We start from the raw sequence: 22,936 nt of genomic DNA, 5'->3' as shown, positions 1-22,936 counted from the left end.
AATTACCCTACTCGCATCTGAGCAGTTAGTAACAATTTTTGTCTGTGACTGATGAGCTACACAACTGCTTATCATCCAGAAGATTTTAAATTAGCAGCAAGTAAAAAAGGCTTCAATTGTAAGACTTCATCTTAAGAAAAATGCACTTTTATAATTGCAAAAGTATGAACAGAATAGAAATGCATTTTGCACAAGGCATTTCCAATTGATCTTTTACACATAGGAGTGAATTATGCAGAAAAATAGCACATTTTAATGAAAATAGTCACCGCTGAGGAAAAAAAAACATATAATGAAGCACCTTGTATACGTTAATGCTTTTCGTATTCCTGACATAGGAATATATAGGAAGGTGAGAGTGCTGCATTTCAAATACATATGGCTTGAAAGGGTATTTATGCAGAAGATGGTGGTTATGAATGCACTTAATTATTAAGGCAATGATAACAGCAATTTGCAGCTGACATATTGTAATAATATGCTGTCTGAAAAATCCAAAGAGGTATTGTATTTTTTCCACAAATGAATAACATTAAACAAGCTTAAAGTAACAATATGCAACAGGTGTTTAGCAGCCTGAAGTCAGTAGAATTCATCTTTGCTTTATTTTGTTCTTTGCTTTATGCTCAATAATTTTTAAAGGAAAGTTAAACTGAAATGTAACACATTGCAGAAAGGGTATATTTTTGACTCTGAAAAACTTTATAGTGTCAAAATGGTGTGAATAAAATGTCTTGTTATTCTAGGTAAGTTCATCAGTTAACAACAGCAATAAAATGTTTTTAAATTTGCATGTTATGGTCATTATAAAACAAACATTGCATTACTACAATGTGGCTTTGCTAAAGGACTACACTTAGAGTAACACTTTGTCCATAAGGTGCAACTCTTCTTTGCCAGGTGAACAGCTTTTTTACTTCTTGCCTAAAGCTATCATGCAACCATGCATAAATGAATGGGTTATAACAAGCAGAGCTCATGGCAAACCAGTGGCAGGAAAGTTGGATAAGATTAAAATAATACTTGTCTATTACATCAATGTTGACATCACGCAAAATATTAAAAACGTGTAAAGGCAGCCAGCATATTCCAAAGACAATAACAACAATGACCAAAAGACAGAATGTTCTTTTCCTTCTAGCTTCGTCCCAGTCTGCTTGCGTTTGTGTGACACTGCCTGGCATGACCCTGTTCTTCAGCTTTACTGAGATTCTAACATAAGATGCCAATATCATAAACAGAGGTAAAAAGTATGTTATCAGCAGAAGGCAGAAGGCATAGGCTTGTCTTTCGCTTTCCTGCTTTTCCCAAAACTCTTCACAAATTGCGACACCTTGCTGCTTTAGCTCTATATAATAAGTATGAGCCATTGCTGGAAATGCAAGACAGCTGGAGATAATCCATATAAAAAGAATCAAATAAGCACTGAGTTTCAGAGAAATTCTGCGCCGCAGTGGATGAACAATGACTGTGTAACGATCGACAGCAATAGCAGTTAATGTGAAGACAGACACGTAAACCGTCACTGGTTGGATAAAAAGTATAAAGTAGCACATTGTGCTTCCAAATACCCAGCCTCTGGGTTCAAACACATATGCAAGGGTGAGAGGGATGCAGGTTGTACACATCATCAGATCAGAACATGCAAGGTTTCCAATCAGAAAGTTAGTGACATTATGCATTTTCTTTATTCGCATAATCACATAGACTAATAGGAAGTTGCCAATGATTCCAATTATTACAATAGCAGCATACAAAGGTATTATCAATGGTTTTAGCTGTTGAATCAGCTGTAGACCTTGAAAGGGCTCTGACATCTCATTCATTTGAAATGCCACTGTTGCTTGATAAGTGAGATTTATTGGCTCCTTACTGCCAGACTCCTGGTCTTCTGATAACGTCTCATTCATTTATGCTTACCTGTATACAGACAGAATAGTTAAATGAATATATTCTTTCAGTGATATTACAGAGAGCTGAGAAAAATATATTTAGACTTCAAGAGTCAGTGATAATCTACAAAATTACAATAAACTGCTTGAAAAACTGAAGCTGATATTAAAGCTGAAGTTAGTTAAAATATTAATAATAAAAAATCACATTCAAAGATTTCACATTTAAAACTTGAGTTTACTTACCTGTATTTATATGCTTTCTTTTAGAACCTGTAAATCACTTCTAAATTTCAAGTAATCCGATATTTAACACAGGTCTTAGGTTTTATTTACATCGAGTCCTGCAGAAGTAATTGAATGCAGCAGTATAAAATCCTGTTGAGGAAATGAGCCTTGAACATGTCATATGAAGCAAGAGTCTCCATACTACTGCTGCTGTATGAGCAAACTCCTCCTTTTAATAGCAGAGTAGCCTCCCCTTGTCGTGACATCAAATACCATTCCCTGTCCTTTGCCTAATCAACATATTGTCATGAGTTGCAAACTAAATTCCCATTTATTGGAAAATAGGCTTGCAGGGACATTTGCATATGGCTGAAAAAAAAGAAAAAGTGTATAAAAGGAAATATGCCTTTATTTTAGTATTCTTAATGTTATTCTCAGATTTATTATTTTTGGTATAGCTTTATATTAATATTTGCACATACATTTCTCAATGTCTATGGTCATGTGCAATATATCTCAGATATATACTTTTCCATTTTTACGGCTTGTTCTTATTAAGTTCACTTTTTTAGTCCAACATGTTCTTTTTAATTATTTAGCTCCTACAGGATCTAGGTCATCCATTGTGCTGATATTTGCAATGACAGTCTCTTTACATTACTAGATGAAGTAGCATTTAGTCTTGGAATGAATAATTAAAAAAAAAAGAAAAGAATGCTGAGAGGGAGCACTGAACTCACTATAATACAAAACATAGAACTGTTCACAGTTTACTGTTATTCTAATCTGTGCCAAGATGTCAGTCTGTTGCTAAAGGTGCAAGATACAAAATTCTGTATCTGGGGATAACAGACAATGAATGATATTATTTGAGGAGGAACACTGCATTCAAGTGTTAATTATACAAGAGAGCTATGACAATCAGAGAGTATGCCAAAGCTATATGTTAGGATAGTTCTTTTACATGCTGAGTGCATATAAAAAGAGAATGCCTGGAGCAGAGAGAAGGAAAACACCCATGTACCATGCAGATGATAGGTGAGGTTGGATATGCAGTGTAATACCTATTTATGGAAAAAAGAGAAAACTAAAAGCCCTGGAAAGATAACCCATATTTTTTACCATCTTTTGTATGTTTAATGCTTTATGTATGTTTTATCCATTTTCTATATGTTTTAACATTCATATGGGTTTATACCAGCTCTAATATTATACAGTTATGGCAGAGTTCTCAAAATTGTGTATATAACTTTATATTGCTTGAGAATTACATGAGGGGCTTGGCAGGAATCTGAAAAGCTGATTGGTTGTTTTGAAATTCATTCATGATATGTAAGTATTTCTTGTTTGTGTATGTTTTATCTGATGAAGTTTTTATAAAAGATGAAAACACTTATCTAGTGGATACCTTGTTGATTAGTATGCCATAAAATAAAAAAATAAAAAACTTTTGTGCACATTCTTGGTTTGAGCCTTGGCTGTCACATTTAGTTTGTAATACTTATTTATGTCTCTTCAGCTTAATATGCTTTATCCAAAAATAAAATAAATAAAAAAAAGAACAAAAACAAAAAAGTGTAGTACCAGAATTCCCATATGCAATCAAATAGAGAAGTCCAGGTATTTCTATCTACAAGAATGAGGATCAGAATGATACAGTATATTAAATAGTAAGCATAAATACACATTAATAGTAAAAGCAAACAGATCAGCCTTCCTACCCTCCAAAAGAAGCACTTAAAAGTCAACATTTTCATGACTAACAGTTCACAAAATCAAATGCAAGCAGACATGGAAAGTCTAGAATTGATTCATATCAATTTAAGTAACACAATGACAGTCATTTGCCAAACTTGGATTTTTGTATGAAATAGATGGAAAATATGGTACTAGAACAATACAAATAATGCAGCAAAGACAAAATAAATAAACAAATAAATAAATAAATACAAATATACTGAGAAAACTAAAGCATCATGGGCTTACAGTTCTATAGCATACAAAGATGGTGCCCTGACTATGACTCGGAGTTGGCAGTTGAGGTGCTAGAGGAACTAGGATTGGGAAGAAGGAAATGAGTGGCATACCAGCCTGCCTATCCATTGGAGGGACTGGGAGATAATGTCCAAGCAGGGATTGCCTTGGTGGAGACTGGAGCATGTCTCCCTGGTTGCAAGCAGACTACTACTACTGTGGGGGGGGGGGCATGAGTGAGATGACACCATGGATAATGATGTTTGCATTTTCATGCTCACTCCACCTGGCTAGATTTTCCCTCTCCATAAACTTAAAATCCCCACCCTAACCATGTATATGATATCTGCCTCCCCCCTTAAAGATGAAGTGGATTGTCTTTACTGTAGAGACTGAAATCATTTTCTACCAGGAAAAGGAAGAGGAGGCCCCAGGGCCACAGTGGGATTTGTGTATGACCCTCTATCCTCCCCTTGATCAACTAAAAGTAAATTTGGATGACAGAAAAGTGTAGTAGATTAACTGTGGCAGTGCACAGACAACCAAAAAAGAGGTAAATGGGGGGGGGGGCTAAATAGAAGATGAAATACAATATAAAATACACCTGCTTGTCTTCTGAGAGATTTCATATGAGGTTAAGCAGTTCTGCCTGTGCTACTTGGTTGTTGAGATATTTAGAAAAACATGATATTTATGATAATATAAATCAATATTAAATGAGCAACAATTAAAATCTCTTTTCATGCACAAGACAGAGATGACATATCAATGCAGTTATATTTTCCATTATGTGTACTATAAAATGAAATATTTTAATACTTTGTATGTAGCATGGTTTTGTAATTATTAATGTGAATATGCAAAAGCAATATTTGACCCTAGAAGCATCATTAGTGTATAACTGCAGAGACAGCTGGAGGCATCACTCGGATGTAAGAAGTTAATAATATAAATGCTGCCCCAAAACAAGACAACCAGTTCTCCCCATTTTAAGAGATTAGCAATTAATTTCTGCAACAATGTATTCAGATTCAAAGTCACCATAGGCAATCACTTTTATATCACTGCATTTGTTACTAAGCTCCTAGGTAAGTACTAGGCTAGCTCCTCTTGTAGGCTATTTTAAGCCTAACATATTTCCCTTCTGGGCTTGAATTAAGTTATCCCATTTGGTGTTAGTCTTACCATTGCCAAAGTCAATAATTATATATTACCCCAGTGAGAATAACTGGGATCATACCATGCATAATTTGAGGGGATCTGTGCACAGGATAAACATTTAGGAGTTGCCTCTGTCAATTAGTAATACAGGAAGCAGTCCTGGGGTAAATTTTCTAGCACCCATCCATAGATCCAAATTGTGCTTGCATATGGACAAGGATAAATGTTTGTTTTATGTGGACAGGGAGTCTGTTCCAGAGCAGTGACATCCCTCTCAAGACAAACCTGTCCATCTGAACCATTCTTTCGATGCTACAGAAGTTTAGATCTCTGGACCAAATATTTCTGATGTCATTTTACTTCTTTATGTGGAGTAGGTCCATTAGAATTGAGTCAAAGGATGCTTTGTATGCCAGACACAGGTCACATCTTAGCAGTGTGTATGATACCATGGATAGTGACAGGATTTTGAGGTGGTCCATATAAGACAAATTGTTTAGGCCTTGTACCCTTTTCATAAAATATCACTGTGGGCATTAAAGTTGTTCCATGTATCCAGAAAAAAAACATTACAAAGAGGCATTGTACTGAATCTGTGGTCTAAAGAGGGCCGAGTATAGGGGGCAATAACATCATTAGATCTAGACACAATCCCTTTGTTTATAAACAGCACACTATAGAAGAACTTAATTACAGCAGTAGACATATGTTGGTTGAAAGTTAGGTCATTGTCCACATAAGTTTCCAAATCACAAACAACTGGATCAACTCTTAGGGGTATATTGTCATTGTGGTAGTTCCCTGGGGTAGATAACTTCTCAAAGCATTCAATAATACATTTTTGACATTGAGTTTAGGTCTATGATTCTTACATCAGTTATTTGTTTGGGACAAAATTTCCTGCAGGATGGCTAAGTCATTTGGGGATTCAATATCTGCTCCTAGCTTGCAGTCATCCACAAACATAGTCAGCCAGAGCCCTTTGGTATTGGCTTTTACTTCAGAGAAACAATATGAAAAGCAGGTGGGGTCCCAGCATTGAACCTTAGAAGTGTCACTGATAACTGGTCTCTTTGTGGAAGAAGCCACCCGTCTTTTGATCTCCTGTGTCCAGTGAGCCAATTGATAATCCAGCAGGAGATGTAGGTTCATAGGTTCATAGGTAGGTACTAGGCTACCCTGGCTTAAGACAACCAAAGAAAGTTAATTTCCTGTGCCCCTGGCGAGCAGAGCCACAGAAGTGATCCCTGAGGTGTATTTCCTATTTCCCATCCACTCAACAAGATTTTTCTTGAAGAGTGTTAATGAGGAACTTTACTTGACATAGATGGGTAGCCTGTTCCAGAGTATGGGAAGTCTCTGGGACAGGAATCTATCCCTCTAGCATGTCCTGTTTATTGTGGTGACAAGGTTTATGTCCCTAGAGTGTGTAGCTCGGAGGGATTGGGATTTCTTTAGGTGTAGCATGTCCAACAGCTGTGGGTTTGACATAGCTTTATATGTTAGGCAGAGATCACCTCGGAGTAAGCAATATGCTACAGAGTAAAGCTGGAGTTTTTTGAGACGATCAGTGTAGGGCATCTGTTTGAGGCCAGTAATTCCCTTTGTGAGGTACTTCTGTGGCCTTTCCAGCTGCTGCAGATGTCTTGTGAGGTACATTCCAAAAGGGGCATTGTACTCTATAATGGGTCTAATGAGTGTCGAGTAGAGGGGAACAATGACCTCTTTTTTCCTGGATGAGAACCCTTTTGTGATGAGGTGTGCCATGTAGAATGATTTCCTGACTACTATGGCAATGTGATTATCAAAGGAGAGACTACTGTCCACCTGAGTCCCAAGGTCTCTTATCACACATTTGGTGTTAAGAAAATTGCTGCCTATGTGGTAGTTCATGGGTACAAAGTTTTTACCAAAGGGGATAACAATGCACTTTTTGGCATTGAGCTTGAGGGTTACTTCCAGTTTATTTAGTTTTACAGAGTGGAGGATTATATAAAAAGCCTTGGTCAAATCAAGGCATGTAGCAAATACCATTTTACCTTCATCCATTGCTTTGTTAGCTTTTCAAAGAAGTCCACCAGACTGAGAATGTATAACTTACCCTTGATGAATTCAAAGTGAGATGGGTCCAGTGTTTGGAGGTTCCCTGTGTCCTTATTGGTTAGTTTCATGATAAGTCTTTCCATGGTTTTGCATATTAAGCTGATCAGACCTATAGGTTTGTAATTTCCTGGGTCTATGTAAGGTCCTCTCTTATGCAGGTGAATGACTGTAACTGTTCTCCTTTCACTTGGAACAAAATCTGAATGAAGACTGAGGCTGAACAGTGTTGTGGGGGTGGTAGATTGTGATGCATGCTATTTAAGATGCATTCAGGGATATTGTTAGGACACATTGATACAGTAATTTTAACTTCTCATAGTGCCATACCTTCAAATGTTCACATTTTCATAGAATGTCCAGATTTTTGCCTGACATTTTTGGTCTGTTCCTCATAAAATTTGTGGTTTTCCAGCAAATCAATGAGGATTGAAGCCACTAAATAATGAAAAGCATTTGAGTTTCAGACTTCACACCCTTCAAAAAATGCATGCTAATACAAAATCTGTTATTCTATTGATTTTATATGTCCCTGATTTGGGGTCTTTTTTGCCCCCATTCTTTTTCACTTTATACAGATTTCTTGCACTAAGAGGCTGAGAGGTATTTATAACATTTTTAGGACTTGATCTTAGGTTCATAGGTTCATAGGTTAGTACTAGGCTAACTGCCCTTGCGAGCCATTTTAAGCCCAGCCAATTATCCCTTGTGAGACTCAAACCCTGCACCTTGTGTTTGTAAGGCAAACACCTTAACCATTAGGCCACCCTCCCAACCCCGATGTGTGATAGCTGGAGGCAAGCTGGTTTCAGGAGTATCCTGAGGGACTGATGGAGGAAAGGGAAGTGTGAGCTGAATTTACTGACCAGTAGGTTATCTATGTCTTCAGCCTCAGTGTAGGCAACATATTTCACAGTTGTGTTTTTGAGATTGCAAACATAAGTAAAAAAAGGCCTTGTGACTGTTTTTGCCTTTGGTAGCTATTTTAGCCACAAATTTAGCTTTGGTGGATTTTATTAAGCTCCTGAGTTATTTATTTATTTCAGTGACAAGGAATCTATCATTCTGGGAATTACTCCTCTTACTTTTGTTCAAAATGTTCTTCCTTTTATTGTAAAGCTTGTTGATACGGTTCTACCAATGGGGTTTGTTTCTTGTGTTTGTCCTGTTCTTGTTCCTACAGGGTACAGCTGCATCCATGCAGTTGTTTACATGCTGGTATAGTGCTGTGGTGCACATTTACATATATTCAGTGAAGTTAACTAGGTTTGATGAGGATTTGAAGCCTGTCATTATATCACTTAGGCATAGGTAGTTTGCCTTAGAGAAATTTCTAAAGATATCTTGGGTGGAAAGGGGTTCTGGTTTAAATTTTATTTCAAAGGATGTGGCTTTATGATCAGAACTAACAAGTTACAAAGATACACAAGGGATGGTGCAAGATTCCCCCATATTAGTAAGAACATGATCCAAGTTGTTGTTCCTCCTAGTGGGTACACGGACTAATTGCTCCAAATCATTTGCATTGACAAAGTCCAGGAATATCTATGCTTTTGCAGTAGTGGTGGTGTAGGTTTCCCAGTCTATAACTGGATAATTGCAATCACCTGTGAAAATGGTATTGGGTTTAATGTTGAATGATAATAGGATCAGCTTTGCAACCTTCTTGCATCAGAGGAGTTCTGTATGGAGCTAATATATGGTGCGGGACCTTTCTGTTGGTTTTTGGATATGAAGAAAATGTAGTGCCTCATTCTGCTTTATTAACATTGATGCGAGTCTATTCTGGATGATAATTAAGACAATTCCACCTTTTCCTAAGTCCTGCACAACAGTGGGCTTAAACATGTGGAAGGCATTAAAGCCCTGTACAGCCACAGAGCTCTCTAACATTTTAAACCATGTCTCAGTCACTGTACAGATATCTACATGCCTCAGGGTGAGGAGGACTTGTGGGGAATAGAGTTTTTTTCATGTTGGTAGGTTTATCAGGTTGGGATTGCCTAAAAAAGACACTGTGTTGGTGGACAGTGATTTTTACCAGTAATTGAAACCCAAGAGGGGACAGGTGCTAGTCATCCCTGGAAAAGTAGAGTGGTCCGTTAAACCATATACTCCCACACTAATAAGCATTAGAACCCATTCAAATAATACCAAAGATTTAGACAATTTTTGAAGTCAATTATATTTTTCTCATATTGTGGTATCAACCTTGGAGAATGAAGAATGCTGTTCAATGGTAGGATCATACCTACCTGGGAAATATAGCTTGAGAGTTCCAACATGTGTGTCTTCATATAGTCCAAGGAGGTACATCTTAAGTCATTGATACCCATATGTACTATGACATAGTCCTTCCAGTACTTGTTCTAGGACTTGAGAGTGTGTCTCTATGATTTGATGGATTCTGGCATCAGACAAGCAGCTAACCATAACTCTTTCTTTGCTTAGTCTAATAAAAGCTGCATCTGTATTTCTTATAATGGAGGCACCTATGACTAGAATATTTAGTTGGGTAAAGTTCTATCTGGCTTATGGGCTCAGCATCTATGTCTTTGTGACTCCTTGTGCTATGTGAGGTGGCAGGTATAATTTGTTGAGGGTGCTTTGTGCCTGTGCAGTTATTTGGAGGTCTTTGAGGTGTAGGCAAGTTAATCTTTAGAACCTAAGTGTGACAGCATATGATAGATTATGAGTACTGTGATGCAATTGGTGAGGTGTAGTATGTACTTATCTGTTGATAATTTTGATGTCTGTGTTTACTGTGTGTCACATTTGACTCTGAGGACATTATTTATGTACATCTCTCACAAACGTTGTAGTACTGTTTGAGTAGCAGGTCATCTTCAGACAGCATGAGACAATTCTAACATTGTCTCTAGACATCCATCTCAATCAGGCTGGCTATGGAATCTGTGGAGATGGGATAGTGCATGGATTCGATATGAATGACTCAGAGTGGTGCAGGAATAACTGTAACTGCTTAGAATTTAGTTTGTTTAGGATACTGTTTGAGTGGACTTACTGCTAAGGCATCGGGAAAGGTCTAATTATTTTGTCAGGGACTATACTGCAGCTCAGTGTGTGTTTATTTGCACTTGGCTCAGGATATTTGAGCTTCAGACCTGGATTTTTAAGGTTGTATAGATTTTGCAGGTTCATTATAGGAAAAAAGCTATTGTACAGTCAACTGACAACAGACCAAGTCCAAAGGTGAGAATGCACTAAGCAGAGTTCAACTTTTTTTCTACTTTTTTGATGAAAAGTTTGTGAATTTCAGTTCAGGGTTTTCCACACTTCTCACAATCTTGAATAAAAGACTCTGGGCGGGAGATGTTCTATGCTGGTTACAGCAGAATAGCTAGATAGGGATCAAATCCAATAAACCGAACAGCGGAGCTCTGTTATCTCAGACCCTGTTGCAAGTCACAGTTCTCTTGGTCCTGTAACTCTGAGCTGTAGGTCAATGACCCCAGGTAGGTTAGAATTTCAGAAACTTTAGCGTTTACATTCAGGGCAGAAAAAATGGATGGAACTGGTGTACAAACAGGAGGGTCCAATAGGAAAAACTGTGCTTATTGTATTAGGGAGGGTTGGCCTTATAACAATGGATCAGACACAAGTAACAATGTAACAAGCAGAAAGGCATTGGAATGCAATTTTGAGGAGGCCAATGATAAGCAGAATATAAGAGTCTAGGAGGAAAACTGGAATGTAAACAGCTATAGAAGCACATAAATGCAAATTGTGCTACAAAATTCATAATACTGTCACTGTTATAATCCAAACAACAGTCTAAGGCATCAGATTAGGCAGGGATTTACCAGTAGCAATACTTATGGAAAACTGTATTAATAAATTGCTAAATGAGGCTCAGATCTTACAATAGTTCACAATTTACCCACAGTTCTGAATGAAACTACAAGACTAAGTTCCCAGACTGAGTTAAAAATATAAATAACTAACCTTTACAAGTAATTCTACTTATGGAGATATGAGTGGTATAATGTGCAAACAATGCTCAGATCTTGCAGTAATCAACAATTCAGACAAAACTGCAAATGCAGCTACAAGACTAAGGTCCCAAGTTAAAAAAAATGCAAACAGATAACCATTTTACTAAAATATGAAAAAAATACAGAAAAGTGGAAAAAAAGGGCCTTTTACACTTCTCGGAGACTTGAATAAAGACCCTGGGTGGGTGTAGGTTTGTACTGCTCATAATTGACTAGCTAGAAAGGGATCCAGTCACAGTTTTCTTAATCCTATTACTCTGAGCTATAGGTCAATGACTGCAGATAGGCTAGAATTTTGGAAACTTTAGCTTTTGCAGTGGGCAGGGAAAACTGTAATTAGCATGCAAACAGTAGGGATAGCAGGGTGAGCAGTACTTACGACATCATTGGGGGCTGGACTCAAAACGCCAAACAGACTAGTGAAAAACAAACAACCCGAGGGAGCACACAAACAAAGTGAAGTACTTCCACCAAAGTAGTACCACGGCTGTGATAAATCCAAATAACAGGTAGAATAGAGCAACGAGAACTGGGGGCTGGACCAGACACAGCAGCGACAAGGGACAAACAGTAATAATGCAACAAGCAGAAAGGCACTTAAAGGCAAGATGAAGTAAGGAAATAAGAAGAAGAATATAAGATGCTTACAGCAAAAATGGGATGCAAATAGCTGTAGAAGCACAGATTCACAAATAATGAGGCAGAAATTGCAATACTACCAGTACTGCAATTCAAAATTATAGTATAATGCACCATACTAGGTAAAGTTTTACCAGTAACACTGCTTATGGAAAAATGCAGTAACATATGACTAAACGATGCTCACATTTTGCAGCAGTTCACAATTATCCCACATTTATAAATAAAGCTACAAGACCTAAAATGCCAACAGATAACATGCAGAAAAAGTACAAGAGGACAGTATCAAAACACAGCCCAATATAAGTGTAACAGTGGATATTCAAGCAAAACTGACATAAAATACTTTTATCTTCCAGTTTTGATGAAAAACTAATTTCTAACAGAACAGGGCTTTCCACACTGCTCAAAATCTTGAACAAAAACAAGGTAGAGCTTGGGAATTGGCACAACTGAAATAGCTATATCACTCTACCACTGAGACTGACAGAGTAGTAGACACAGGAATACAGCTGTTCCACTGTAAAGAGAAGGTTCCCCATGACAGAACTCCACTAGTGACGACATATCACTCAGACTTTATACAATTCTACAAAATCATGAGAAACATAACCAATGAGGATGACAGGTTGAGAAACATTTTCAAGCACTCCCACTACTGTCATTTTAACAACCACCAAATCTAAACAATCCTCTGAGAAGCACACACAGACCAAAACATAACATTGTCCAACATGGCAAAGACCCTGCAACCACCCAAGGTGCAAATCATATCAGATGATTTGTATTACTTCTAACACAGCAACTTCATAGAACAAAACTTTCAAAGTGCAAAGTTCATTTGCATGCACTTCCAAAATTGTGGTTCATTTAATCAAATGAAGCAAATGTTCAGAGACGCATTATACATGAGAGGCAGGCCAGCCACTTAGAACTAGGATGAAGGCCCACAGATACACAGTTACAAACAAAATGACTAAGTAGCCAGTGGAAGAACACTTTTTCCAATCTGATCATTTTGTGTCAGCGAAAACAATTGCTTTGCATTAAGGACATTGTTGTATATCTTTTGAAAGGGGGGCAATTTAGACTAAGCTGATTCACTTGTTCGAATTGAAAGTCACTGGTCTAAACCTGTATACTGGTTTTATGCAAAAATATAGCACTTAAGAACTTTTCTTTCTGAGTAACAAACAATGGCACAAGGTGTACAGAAAATCAACAAATATTTCTTGTTTTGGAGATGCATGATTTTATGATGAATTTACCCTGACAGTTTTAGAAAGTTAACAGCAACTGTATGATTACTGGGATTTGTGTTTTGCCACCTCTATTTTATTCATGACAAGCGAGTAGTTATTTTCATCCATGGCAGCATTCTAGTCAGAACACTGCTAACTATAAGCTTAACAGATAGTAAGGCCTTAATCTTCAGACAATTGTAACAGCATAACTAAAGTAATAGAAAGGTCTTAATCTTCAGACAATTGTAACAGTATAACTAAACTAACAATTAGGCATTAATCTTCACAGAATTGTAACAGTAAAATTAAACTATGTTTGTTACTGCTGCTCTCAGAGGTATCGTTCAGGACCTTATGCTGAGATATCAACATTATTTTTCTTCTCTCACTCTCTTTCTTTCTCTCTTTCCTTCAGTTAGTATAACCACAGCCTGTATAGTGTACTAACTGTGCACAGTGTCCATACATTCTAACATAATATGCTATTCTTTTGGTAGTCCATACTTTCACTAGCACAGTGGGGCTAGCCATCCAGTGGTATAAACAGTGGTTCTAGATCTTCTTCTTTTGTTTTTTTTCCGGTTAGGAGTCACCACAGTGGATCACCTGTCCGCTCATGATTGGCAGTGGAATTTTTACAGTGTTGAGTTGCCAGCCCAGTGCCCAACCTTCCACAGAAGGGACACACATGCATGCACTCATGCCTAGGGCCAATTTAGAGTATCCATTCCACCTACAGCATGTCTTTGGGATGTGGGAGGAAACCGGAGCACCCGGTGGAAACCCACGTGATCACAGGGAAGACATGCAGACTCCACACAGAAGGCTCCCCAGTCAAGGATCGAACCAGAGAACCTCTTGCTGTGAGGTAGCAACACTAACCACTGCATCACTGCGGCTGCCCTAAACAGTGTCTATAGATGATTGTCACTATTTAAGTGACACCCTGATCCTATGTGCAAAAATGGGAAAAGGGGTTGGGGATGAATGGAAGGATGGATGGATCAAATCATTATGTATTGCAAATTATTGCTAAGTCACATTTTCTGTTAATCAAAACATCTCTGATTTAAAGATTATTTGTTTTTACAGATATGTGATGGCCTCTCTACCCTGGGCCAGTAATCAAGGAGCCTCAATCCTCACCACTGACACCAGTGAGAGAACATCATTAAAAACAGGAATAGGTTTACACAGTATTTTCAAATGCATCTCTCTGCATCAAGCACAATTTCCCACAAAAGCACACAGGGAACATGCTCCAAACCTGGGACTGGACTCTCTGTCTCTCCAAATCCTAAACAAGACTCATTTTGGAGCACTGTGTCCCATTTGCTAGTAACTGAAACACCCCACATCCGGGTATTTGATTTTCTCTCACACACACACACACACACACACACACACACACACACACACACACACACACACACACACACACACACACACACACACACACACACACATACACACACACACACACACACACACACACACACACACACATACACACACACTCCTAGGAAAGGCTGGCACAGATTTACTAGCTATACCCCTTCTACCCAGACTATAAGGTAACCATGTTGCCACCAGCTAACCACACTAATGATCTTACAAGGGTATGCAATTATACTGAGTAAAATCAATGCTAATATAAATGATGGAGTGTAAACAAAGTAGCAAGGCTTTCACAGTGGCCAAGGCATCACTAAAGTAAGTACAAGTACTGTCAAAAGTTTAAAAGTATTCTCTAAAAGACCAGCCACAATGAAAGGTATACAAATATTTAATAAAAAAATAGAAAACATGAGCATACTAAATATCTAAGTACAATAAACATCAGAGTTTCAGACACAGGAGAAATAAAAATAACACAGTTGGATGGATTTAAACAGATGCAGAAAACCACTACTTAACTAATCTTACTGCACTTCCTGACTGTCTAAAGAATAACTGTTCCCTAACTAACTTAATTAATACAGCAAGGCAAGATGCTAAGATGCTTAATTCCAAAAGGCAAGGTGATGAGCTTCTAAAAGACTGAACTGGACTGAACTGACAAAAAGAACTCAACTAACTGTGATAACTGTCATAGATCTTTATTTCAGTTTCCAAAGAAAACAAAACAAAACAAACTGCTGTGTGAGTTCCATTGTCTCAGTGCTGCTTATAGAATGACATCACATTTGATCACCTGACTCTGGTACAATACACACTCAGAGCTTTGCTAAGATCTAGTGAAGTATCTGAAAGCTATAGAACAATTTGAAAAACTTCTACTCTTCCCGTCAATAATTCTTTGTTTAAACATAAACATTTACTTAATTATAATAACACTGTTGATGCATTTTAACTCAAGCATCTGTACAAATCAGTGTGCTAGTCAAATGACAAAAATTATTTATAAAACTCCACCCAACCATGCTGGCATATGCTACACATGCACTGCCCTATTCTCAGTGTCACAGATGGCAATACCTCACATTGTCAGTCCCCTCCCCTTTGAAGACTCACGCTAGTTTTGTGACCTTGGAAAAAAGTTGCTTCAGAGAAATGGGCCTGTTTGGGAACACATTAACCTATACCCTGTTTTGAGAGTCCATCTGCACTGGCATTGCTGACCCTACTACAATGATACACTGTCATGTCATATGTCTGCAACCTTGGCTCCACCTTAATAACATGGCACTTTGTTGGCTGACTCTATGTAGCCACGTTAAGGGATTGTTGTCTGTAACCACAGTGAATGTCCTTCTATTCAAATAAAGCTGAGGTTTATGCAGTGTCCATATTATGACTAGACATTATTTTTCTACAGCTGCATAACATTCCTCCCTGGGTTGGAGTCTATGGCTGAGATATGCAACTGGGTGCACTTCTCCCTCTGAGGAAACCTGGCTGAGTACAGCCCCCACCCCATGGTTTGAAACATCCTCCTGCACAACAAATTATTTGCTGTAATCTGGACTGGCTAACACAGGGGGTCCTCCCAAAGCCATTTTAAGCTTTTGGAATGCCTGCTCAGTGGCTGCTGTCCACGCTACCTTATCTGACCTGTTTTTCCTTCTCAAGTCTGTGAGGGTATCAGCTATTGTATTACAATTAGGAATTAATTTTCTATAGTACCCCATTGTAACCAAAAATGCCCTGAGGGTCAGGTCACACCTGAAGAGCTTCCAGTATGAAAGGGTCTGGACTAATCTTACCACTCCCCACTCTATGCCCCAGGTAGGAGACCTCTGCCATACCCACCTGTCACTTACTGAGTTCAGTGGTCAGTCCTTCCCTTTTTAGTATACCCATAACATCCCTGACATGCTGAGGCTTCATTATGTTAACATAGTACAATTCATGTCTTTGCCTCCTGCCTATCAGATTTACTATACAATTAACATCACTGACATTCCTTACCACTTTCAAGGGTCCCTTTCAAGCTGCCTGCAGCTTATTGCGTCTGACAGAAATGAGCACCATAACTGCTGTCCTGTTTGTGAAGGCTGCACATCTTCCTCACCAGACTGGTTGTCCTCCTGGCCACTGGTCCATGCTGCAGCTGTGATTAAAACTGAAATAATTTCCTCTTTTGTCTGGATAGCATGCAACAGTCCTTTGGCTTCACACACCTTGGCCAACTGTTTCTTTGTTAGCTTACCACAATCCTCTGCTGACATCTTTGCCTGCTTTCCCTGATTAAACTAAACTAATAAAAATAAATAAAACTGTTGAGAAAATAAAACTCTGAATGTTTACCTTATGGTTGTTGAGAGTACACACAGTTTCAGTGACAACCTGAAGTTCAATTAATATCCCTCCACTCTGTCATCAATATGTTACAGCCACTCTCTAAACCAGGCCAGTAATCAAGGAGCTTCAATCCTCACAATTGACACTGGTGAGTGATTCTCACTAAAATTAGGAATGTTTTTTCCACAGTATTTTCAAATTCAGGTCTCTGCACACAGGGAACACACTCCATACCTGTGACTGGACCCTCTGTCTCTCCAGATCCTAAACAAAACTCACACTGGAGCACTGTATCCCAGACCCAGTTTCAAGCAGATGACACACTCACATTTGGGTATTTCATTTTCATGCACACACTCCTGGGAAAGGCTGGCACCGCTTTACTAGCTGTACCCCTTCTGTCTAGACTATAAAGTAAACATGCTGCCACTATTCAACTACTCTAAAGCTCTTACAAGGGTATCCAGTTATACTGAGTAAAATCAATACTAATATAAATGGTAGAGTATAACCAAAGCAGCAAGGCTTTTTGGAGTGGCCACAGCATCACTAAAATAAGCACAAATACTGTCAAGATTTTAAAGCATTCTCTAAAAGACCAGCCACAATGAAAGGTATACAGATATTTAATGAATAACAAAACAGAAAAAAAATGAGAGAACTAAATATTTAAGTACAACCAGCACCATAGTTTGAATCACATGATAAATAAAAATAAAATATTGTACAGATTCATACAGATGCAAAAAATAGTATTTAACTAATCTCACTGTATTTCCTTACTGTCTAAAGAATAACTGTTCCCTAGCTAACTTAATGAATACAGCAAGGCAACATTAAATGCTGAGATGCTTACTTCCACAAGGCAAGGTGATGAGCTTCTAACTGACTGAACTGAACTAACTGAACTAAACTAACTGACTGATAACTGTCATAGATCTTTATATCAGGTTACAAAGAGTACAAAACAAAACAAACGGATGCATGAGTTCCATCCTCTTTGTGCTGGTTATAGAATGACATCACATTTGATCACCTAAAATTCTGTTACAGTACACACTCAGAGCTTTGCTAAGATCTGTTGCAGTATCTGAAAGCTACAGAACAACTTCAAAAGCTTTTATCATTTAATCAGTTATAATAGTACTGTTGATACATTTTAACACAAGTATTTGTACAAAGTGTGATAGTTAAATGATACAATATTATTTACAAAACTCAAGCCAGCCATGCTGGCATATGCTACACATGCACTACGCTATTCTCCCTGGCACAGATGGCAATACCTCACATCATCACACAGATCAACAAATAATTTATAAACTGTTGTTTTGGATTTAACTATTTGCCCTATACAGCTTTTGTAGAGTGATTTATTTTCTCATTAGCTGTTAGAGCAGTCTATTGAGCTGTTACTGTCTACTAAATGAACACTGTTTCTAATATAAATGCAATAATATAAATCTAATAAAATGCATTTTATGGAAGAATATGACTTGGTCTTCTAAATCCTTAGGCTCACAGAGACACACACACACACACACACACACACACACACACACACACACACACACACACACACACACACACTATATCATTCTCTGAGGTGTTTGTGTCATATGCAAACATGCAGAAAAGCAAATAAAAAGAAAAAACACCCAGAATCCATAGAAGACATTATTATAAAAAATATACAGATTATAAGCTTTTTCACCAAAGTGCCTGTTTAAAAGCACACAGCTACAGCTCACTTCTTTTAAAACAGACAAAACAGAGCACATGAGCCAAATTAAGGGAAAACATCTACCTGGATTATAAAAGAATCATAGGATCATAAGAGGTTACTAGGCTAATGAGCCTAGGGCCAGTAAAGCCTAGCCAAGTACAACCCTTGTTCCCAAGAATATCAAGGTATTAAATGGAAAAGAAAACATGTTGGCTAGTAAGGTCATTTACTAATCTAAAATTAATTTATTACTTGAACTCATGGAGGTGATTTTGATGAACAATTACATTATGTTTGAAGGCGAATTCTTCTGTAAGGAAGCTGGAGTGGCTATGGGAGCCAAATGTGCTCCAAGTTTTGCCAACTTGGTCCTCTTGGAATGGGAAAAGAGGCATGTGTTTTCCTCTGCCTTTATGGCCAATATTGTGTTTTATGATGGAATTTTTGGATGACTTTATGATATTATGGTGAGGGGAGGAACAGCTTGTGAACAACTTAATTGAATATCTTAATGACACAACCACCTTCTTTGCATTCACTTTTAAATTTCATACTAGGGAGATTGATTTTTTGCATATTCACCTGACTAGAGATGTTACCACAGAAACACTGCTAAGTACTATTCACAGGAAAGAAACTTACTCTAATATGTTGCTGCATTTCAACAGGTGCCATCCACTACAGCAAAGAAAAAGAATAAAGGTCAAATGGTAAGGCTATCTCACCTCATAAGTGATGATGAACTTTTTTCCAAGAAGATTTTTGCACTAATTGCTATGTTTAAAGATAGGAGATATCATTTGGGGTTGCTCTTGAAAATCAAGAAAGAGGTTCTGATTAAAAGGGGTATTACATTTAAGCCAATTTTAAAAGCAGGCTTAATGGTCAGTAGAGTGGTTAAGGGCAACTTTGATCCATATGTCCTGGTATTGCAATACAATGAAGAGACACCAACATTAGTGGCTAGTATGAAAGGTTTATGGTTCATAGGTTCATAGATTCATAGGTAGGTACTAGGCTATCAACCCAAGGGCCTAGTTAAGCCTAGCCAACAAGGTTCCCTGGCTTATGCCACCCAAGAAAGTTATTTTCCTGTGCCACTGTCGAGCAGAGACACAGAAGTGATCCCCGGGGTGTATTTCCTATTTCCCATCCACTCATCAAGATTTTTCTTGAAGAGTGCTAATGAAGAACTTTGCTTGATATAGATGGGTAACCTGTTCCAGAGTATGGGAAGTCTCTGGAACAGGAATCTATCCCTCCAGCATGTCCTATTTATTGTGGTGAAAAGGTTTAGGTCCCTAGAGCATGTAGCTCGGAGGGATTGGGATTTCTTTAGGTGTAGCATGTCCAACAGCTCTGGGTTTGACGTAGCTTTATATGTTAGGCAGAGATCACCTCAGAGTAGGCAATATGCTACAGAGTAAAGCTGGAGTTTTTTGAGGTGGTCAGTGTAAGGCATTTGTTTGAGGCCAGTAATCCTCTTTATGAGGTACTTCTGTGGCCTTTCCAGCTGCTGCAGATGTCTTGTGAGGTACATTTCAAAAGGGGCGTTGTACTCTATAATGGGTCTAATGAATGACAAGTAGAGGGGAACCATGTCCTCTTTTTTCCTGGATGAGAACCCTATTATGATGAGGTGTGCCATGTAGAAGGACTTCCTGACTACTGTGGCAATGTGACTATCAAAGGAGAGACTACTGTCCACCTGGGTCCCAAGGTCTCTTATCATGCATTCAGTGTTAAGTAGATTGCTGCCTATGTGGTAGTTCATGGGTACAGAGTTTTTATCAAAGGGGATGACACTGCACTTTTTGGCATTGAGCTTGAGGACATGGCTCTGACACCAGGCATCTGTCTCAGCGAGGCCCTTCTGTAGGATGTCCACATCATTTGGGGACTTGACTATGGCTCCTAGTTTGCAGTCATCTGCAAACTTTGTGGGATGTACATACTGACAAAGAAATGAAAGAAAAATTAGGGTTCCAGCCTAGGATAGTCTATAGTAGGGGTAGGAACCTTAAAAACATGTTGTAGAGTGGAATTACAACAAAAGTTACACACAGATCTTTGAAGTACAAATGTGGTGCATGTAAGGTTTGTAAAAATATTAATGATGGCACTAGTGTGTCAGTGTGTGTGTGTGTGGGGGGGGGGGGGGAGTATGAACATGCTATAGGTTACCCTGGAAGATGTAATTGCAGTTTATTTAACCATGTGCCTATCCTGACCAGGTTTTTTTTTATGTGGGAAAGACCATTAGGAGACTTCGGGACCATATTCTAGAGCATTTGAAGGGCATCACAAATAAAAACACCCACAATACCCTATATAGTCATACCTTGGAATGTCTAAACTTCAAAGGATGTGTATTTTTGTTACTGACAGGGTCTGTGGTGATGCTAGGGGGGTATTGGTGTTAAACTTGAGTTGGAAATTAGGGAGGCTAAGTGGCAGTTTAGATTGAATGTCTGCTGCAAACCTGGGTTGAATGACTGTTTCAATAGCCCCCTTTTTGAAACAGAGGGCTACAGAAATATGAGTTTTTTATAATTAATTGTTTTTTCTTTTCTTTCTTACAATTTTGCTGCTGTCTGTTATCATTAGAATTTCTATTTTTATCCTTTGTGCATGCACACCATTTAAAATGTTTTTTTAACTAACACTATATACATTATAGTGTTTTTTTTAATGTCTGAAACTTTCTCAATAGCAAAAGAAATGTAGCTAAGCTTATGACTTTTTTTTTGTTTTTGATGTAACTAATTGAATGATTGATCATTACCTTGAGTATATAACTATAATTTAGCTTAATTGGTTTGACTCTGAAGAAGCCATTAGAATTTTATGGCAAAAGCGCTTAGTCTGTTGGTGCTGTATTGAAGTGTTTGCTACAACTTTACTGCCTTGGTGGCTATTTTTATTTTATTTTCCAGTGTTTTTTATTAAGTGGAACTAAGTCAATGTCTACTGCCCTATCCCAGAGGGCACAGATGAAACTCCCAAGATGAATTTGCTGTTGTCCAACCAGTCATCCAAATTACACTTAAAGTTAGTGGGTGCTCTGCTTCACCTGAATTCGAAGTTTGTTCCAGAGGAGATATATCTGTCTCTTCAGCAAGCCCTGTTGATGTCACATACTAGATTGAGTTCCCTAGAGCGAGTGCATCTTATACCATTTGATTTACAAATGTGCAGCATTTCCATTAGAGCAGGATCTGAGATTGCTTTATATTGCTTTATAGGCAGAGGTTTCCTCGTAGTAGTCTGTAAGACACAGTATATAGTGACTGTGATGTCAGTCTGACAATGTATGACATATGCTGAAGACCCTGAATTTTCTTTGTAAGAAACCTTTGAGGTATTTCCAGTTGCTGCAGGTGCCTGGTAATGTACATACAAAAGGTAGCATTGTACTGCATTATTGGCCTCGTGAGTGAAGAGTACTGGGGGGTTATAACCTCTTTTGTTCTAGATACAATGCCCTTACTTATGAGGTGGGTGATGTAAAAAGCCTTTCTTACCACTTTGAAGATGTGGTAGTAAAAGGAAAGGTTGCCGTCAACCTGTGTGCCCAAATCTTTCACTATTGATTGTGTGCTTAGGGTATTGTTATCAATGTAGTAATCTGTAGGGACATTGCCCTCGCTGAAGGGGATGATAATTAATTTTTTTTTCACTAAGTTTTAGCCCATGACTTTGGCACCAGTCATTTGTCTAAGTCCCTCTTGTAGGGTATTGACATTGTTTGGGGACTCGATGCCTGCACCCAGTTTGCAGTCATCAGCAAACTTTGTCAGCCATAGGCCTTCCGATCCCTGTGAAACACCACTGGTTACGGGGCTGCTGGTAGAGATAGATTCACCTATTTTCACTGTGTGCATTCTATTGGTAAGCCATTTTGCAACCCACCTGACAATATATGGGTTGCTGTCCAGCTGGGTAAGTTTATCAAGGATGCATGAGTGGGGAATAGTGTCAAATGCCTAGGCCAGGTGCAGGTAGGCTATATGCATGGATTTGCCTTAACCCAAGGCTTTGGTGACAGTCTCAAAGATGTCCACCAAGTTCAAGAGGCAGGATCTCACTTTAAAGAAGCCAAACTGGGTTGGATCAAGCATTTGGAGGTCTCTGATATCTTTGTTGATAAGGCCCATGACTATTATTTCCATAGACTTGCAGATTAGGCTGGTCAGGCTTATGGTTCTATAG

At 38.3% G+C, this 22,936-nt stretch overlaps 1 protein-coding gene across 1 annotated transcript; it reads right to left on the bottom strand.

Moving 5' to 3' along the window:
* Positions 1-226: 226 nt before the first annotated feature.
* PRLHR (prolactin releasing hormone receptor) lies at positions 227-2,311 on the bottom strand. Its single transcript, XM_044055950.1, has 2 exons — positions 2,139-2,311; positions 227-1,920 (listed from the first exon to the last, which is right to left on the bottom strand). The coding sequence occupies exon 2, from the start codon at positions 1,908-1,910 to the stop codon at positions 843-845; it is 1,068 nt and encodes a 355-aa protein (XP_043911885.1). The 5' UTR covers positions 1,911-1,920; positions 2,139-2,311; the 3' UTR covers positions 227-842.
* Between the last annotated feature and the right edge of the window lie 20,625 nt (positions 2,312-22,936).

This window comes from Protopterus annectens, chromosome 14.part0 (assembly GCF_019279795.1).
Source record: "Protopterus annectens isolate FY-2018-M chromosome 14.part0, PAN1.0, whole genome shotgun sequence".
NCBI lineage: Eukaryota > Metazoa > Chordata > Ceratodontiformes > Protopteridae > Protopterus > Protopterus annectens.
Note: the sequence above shows the minus strand (reverse complement) of the source record. Positions and strands in the feature narration are given on the sequence as shown.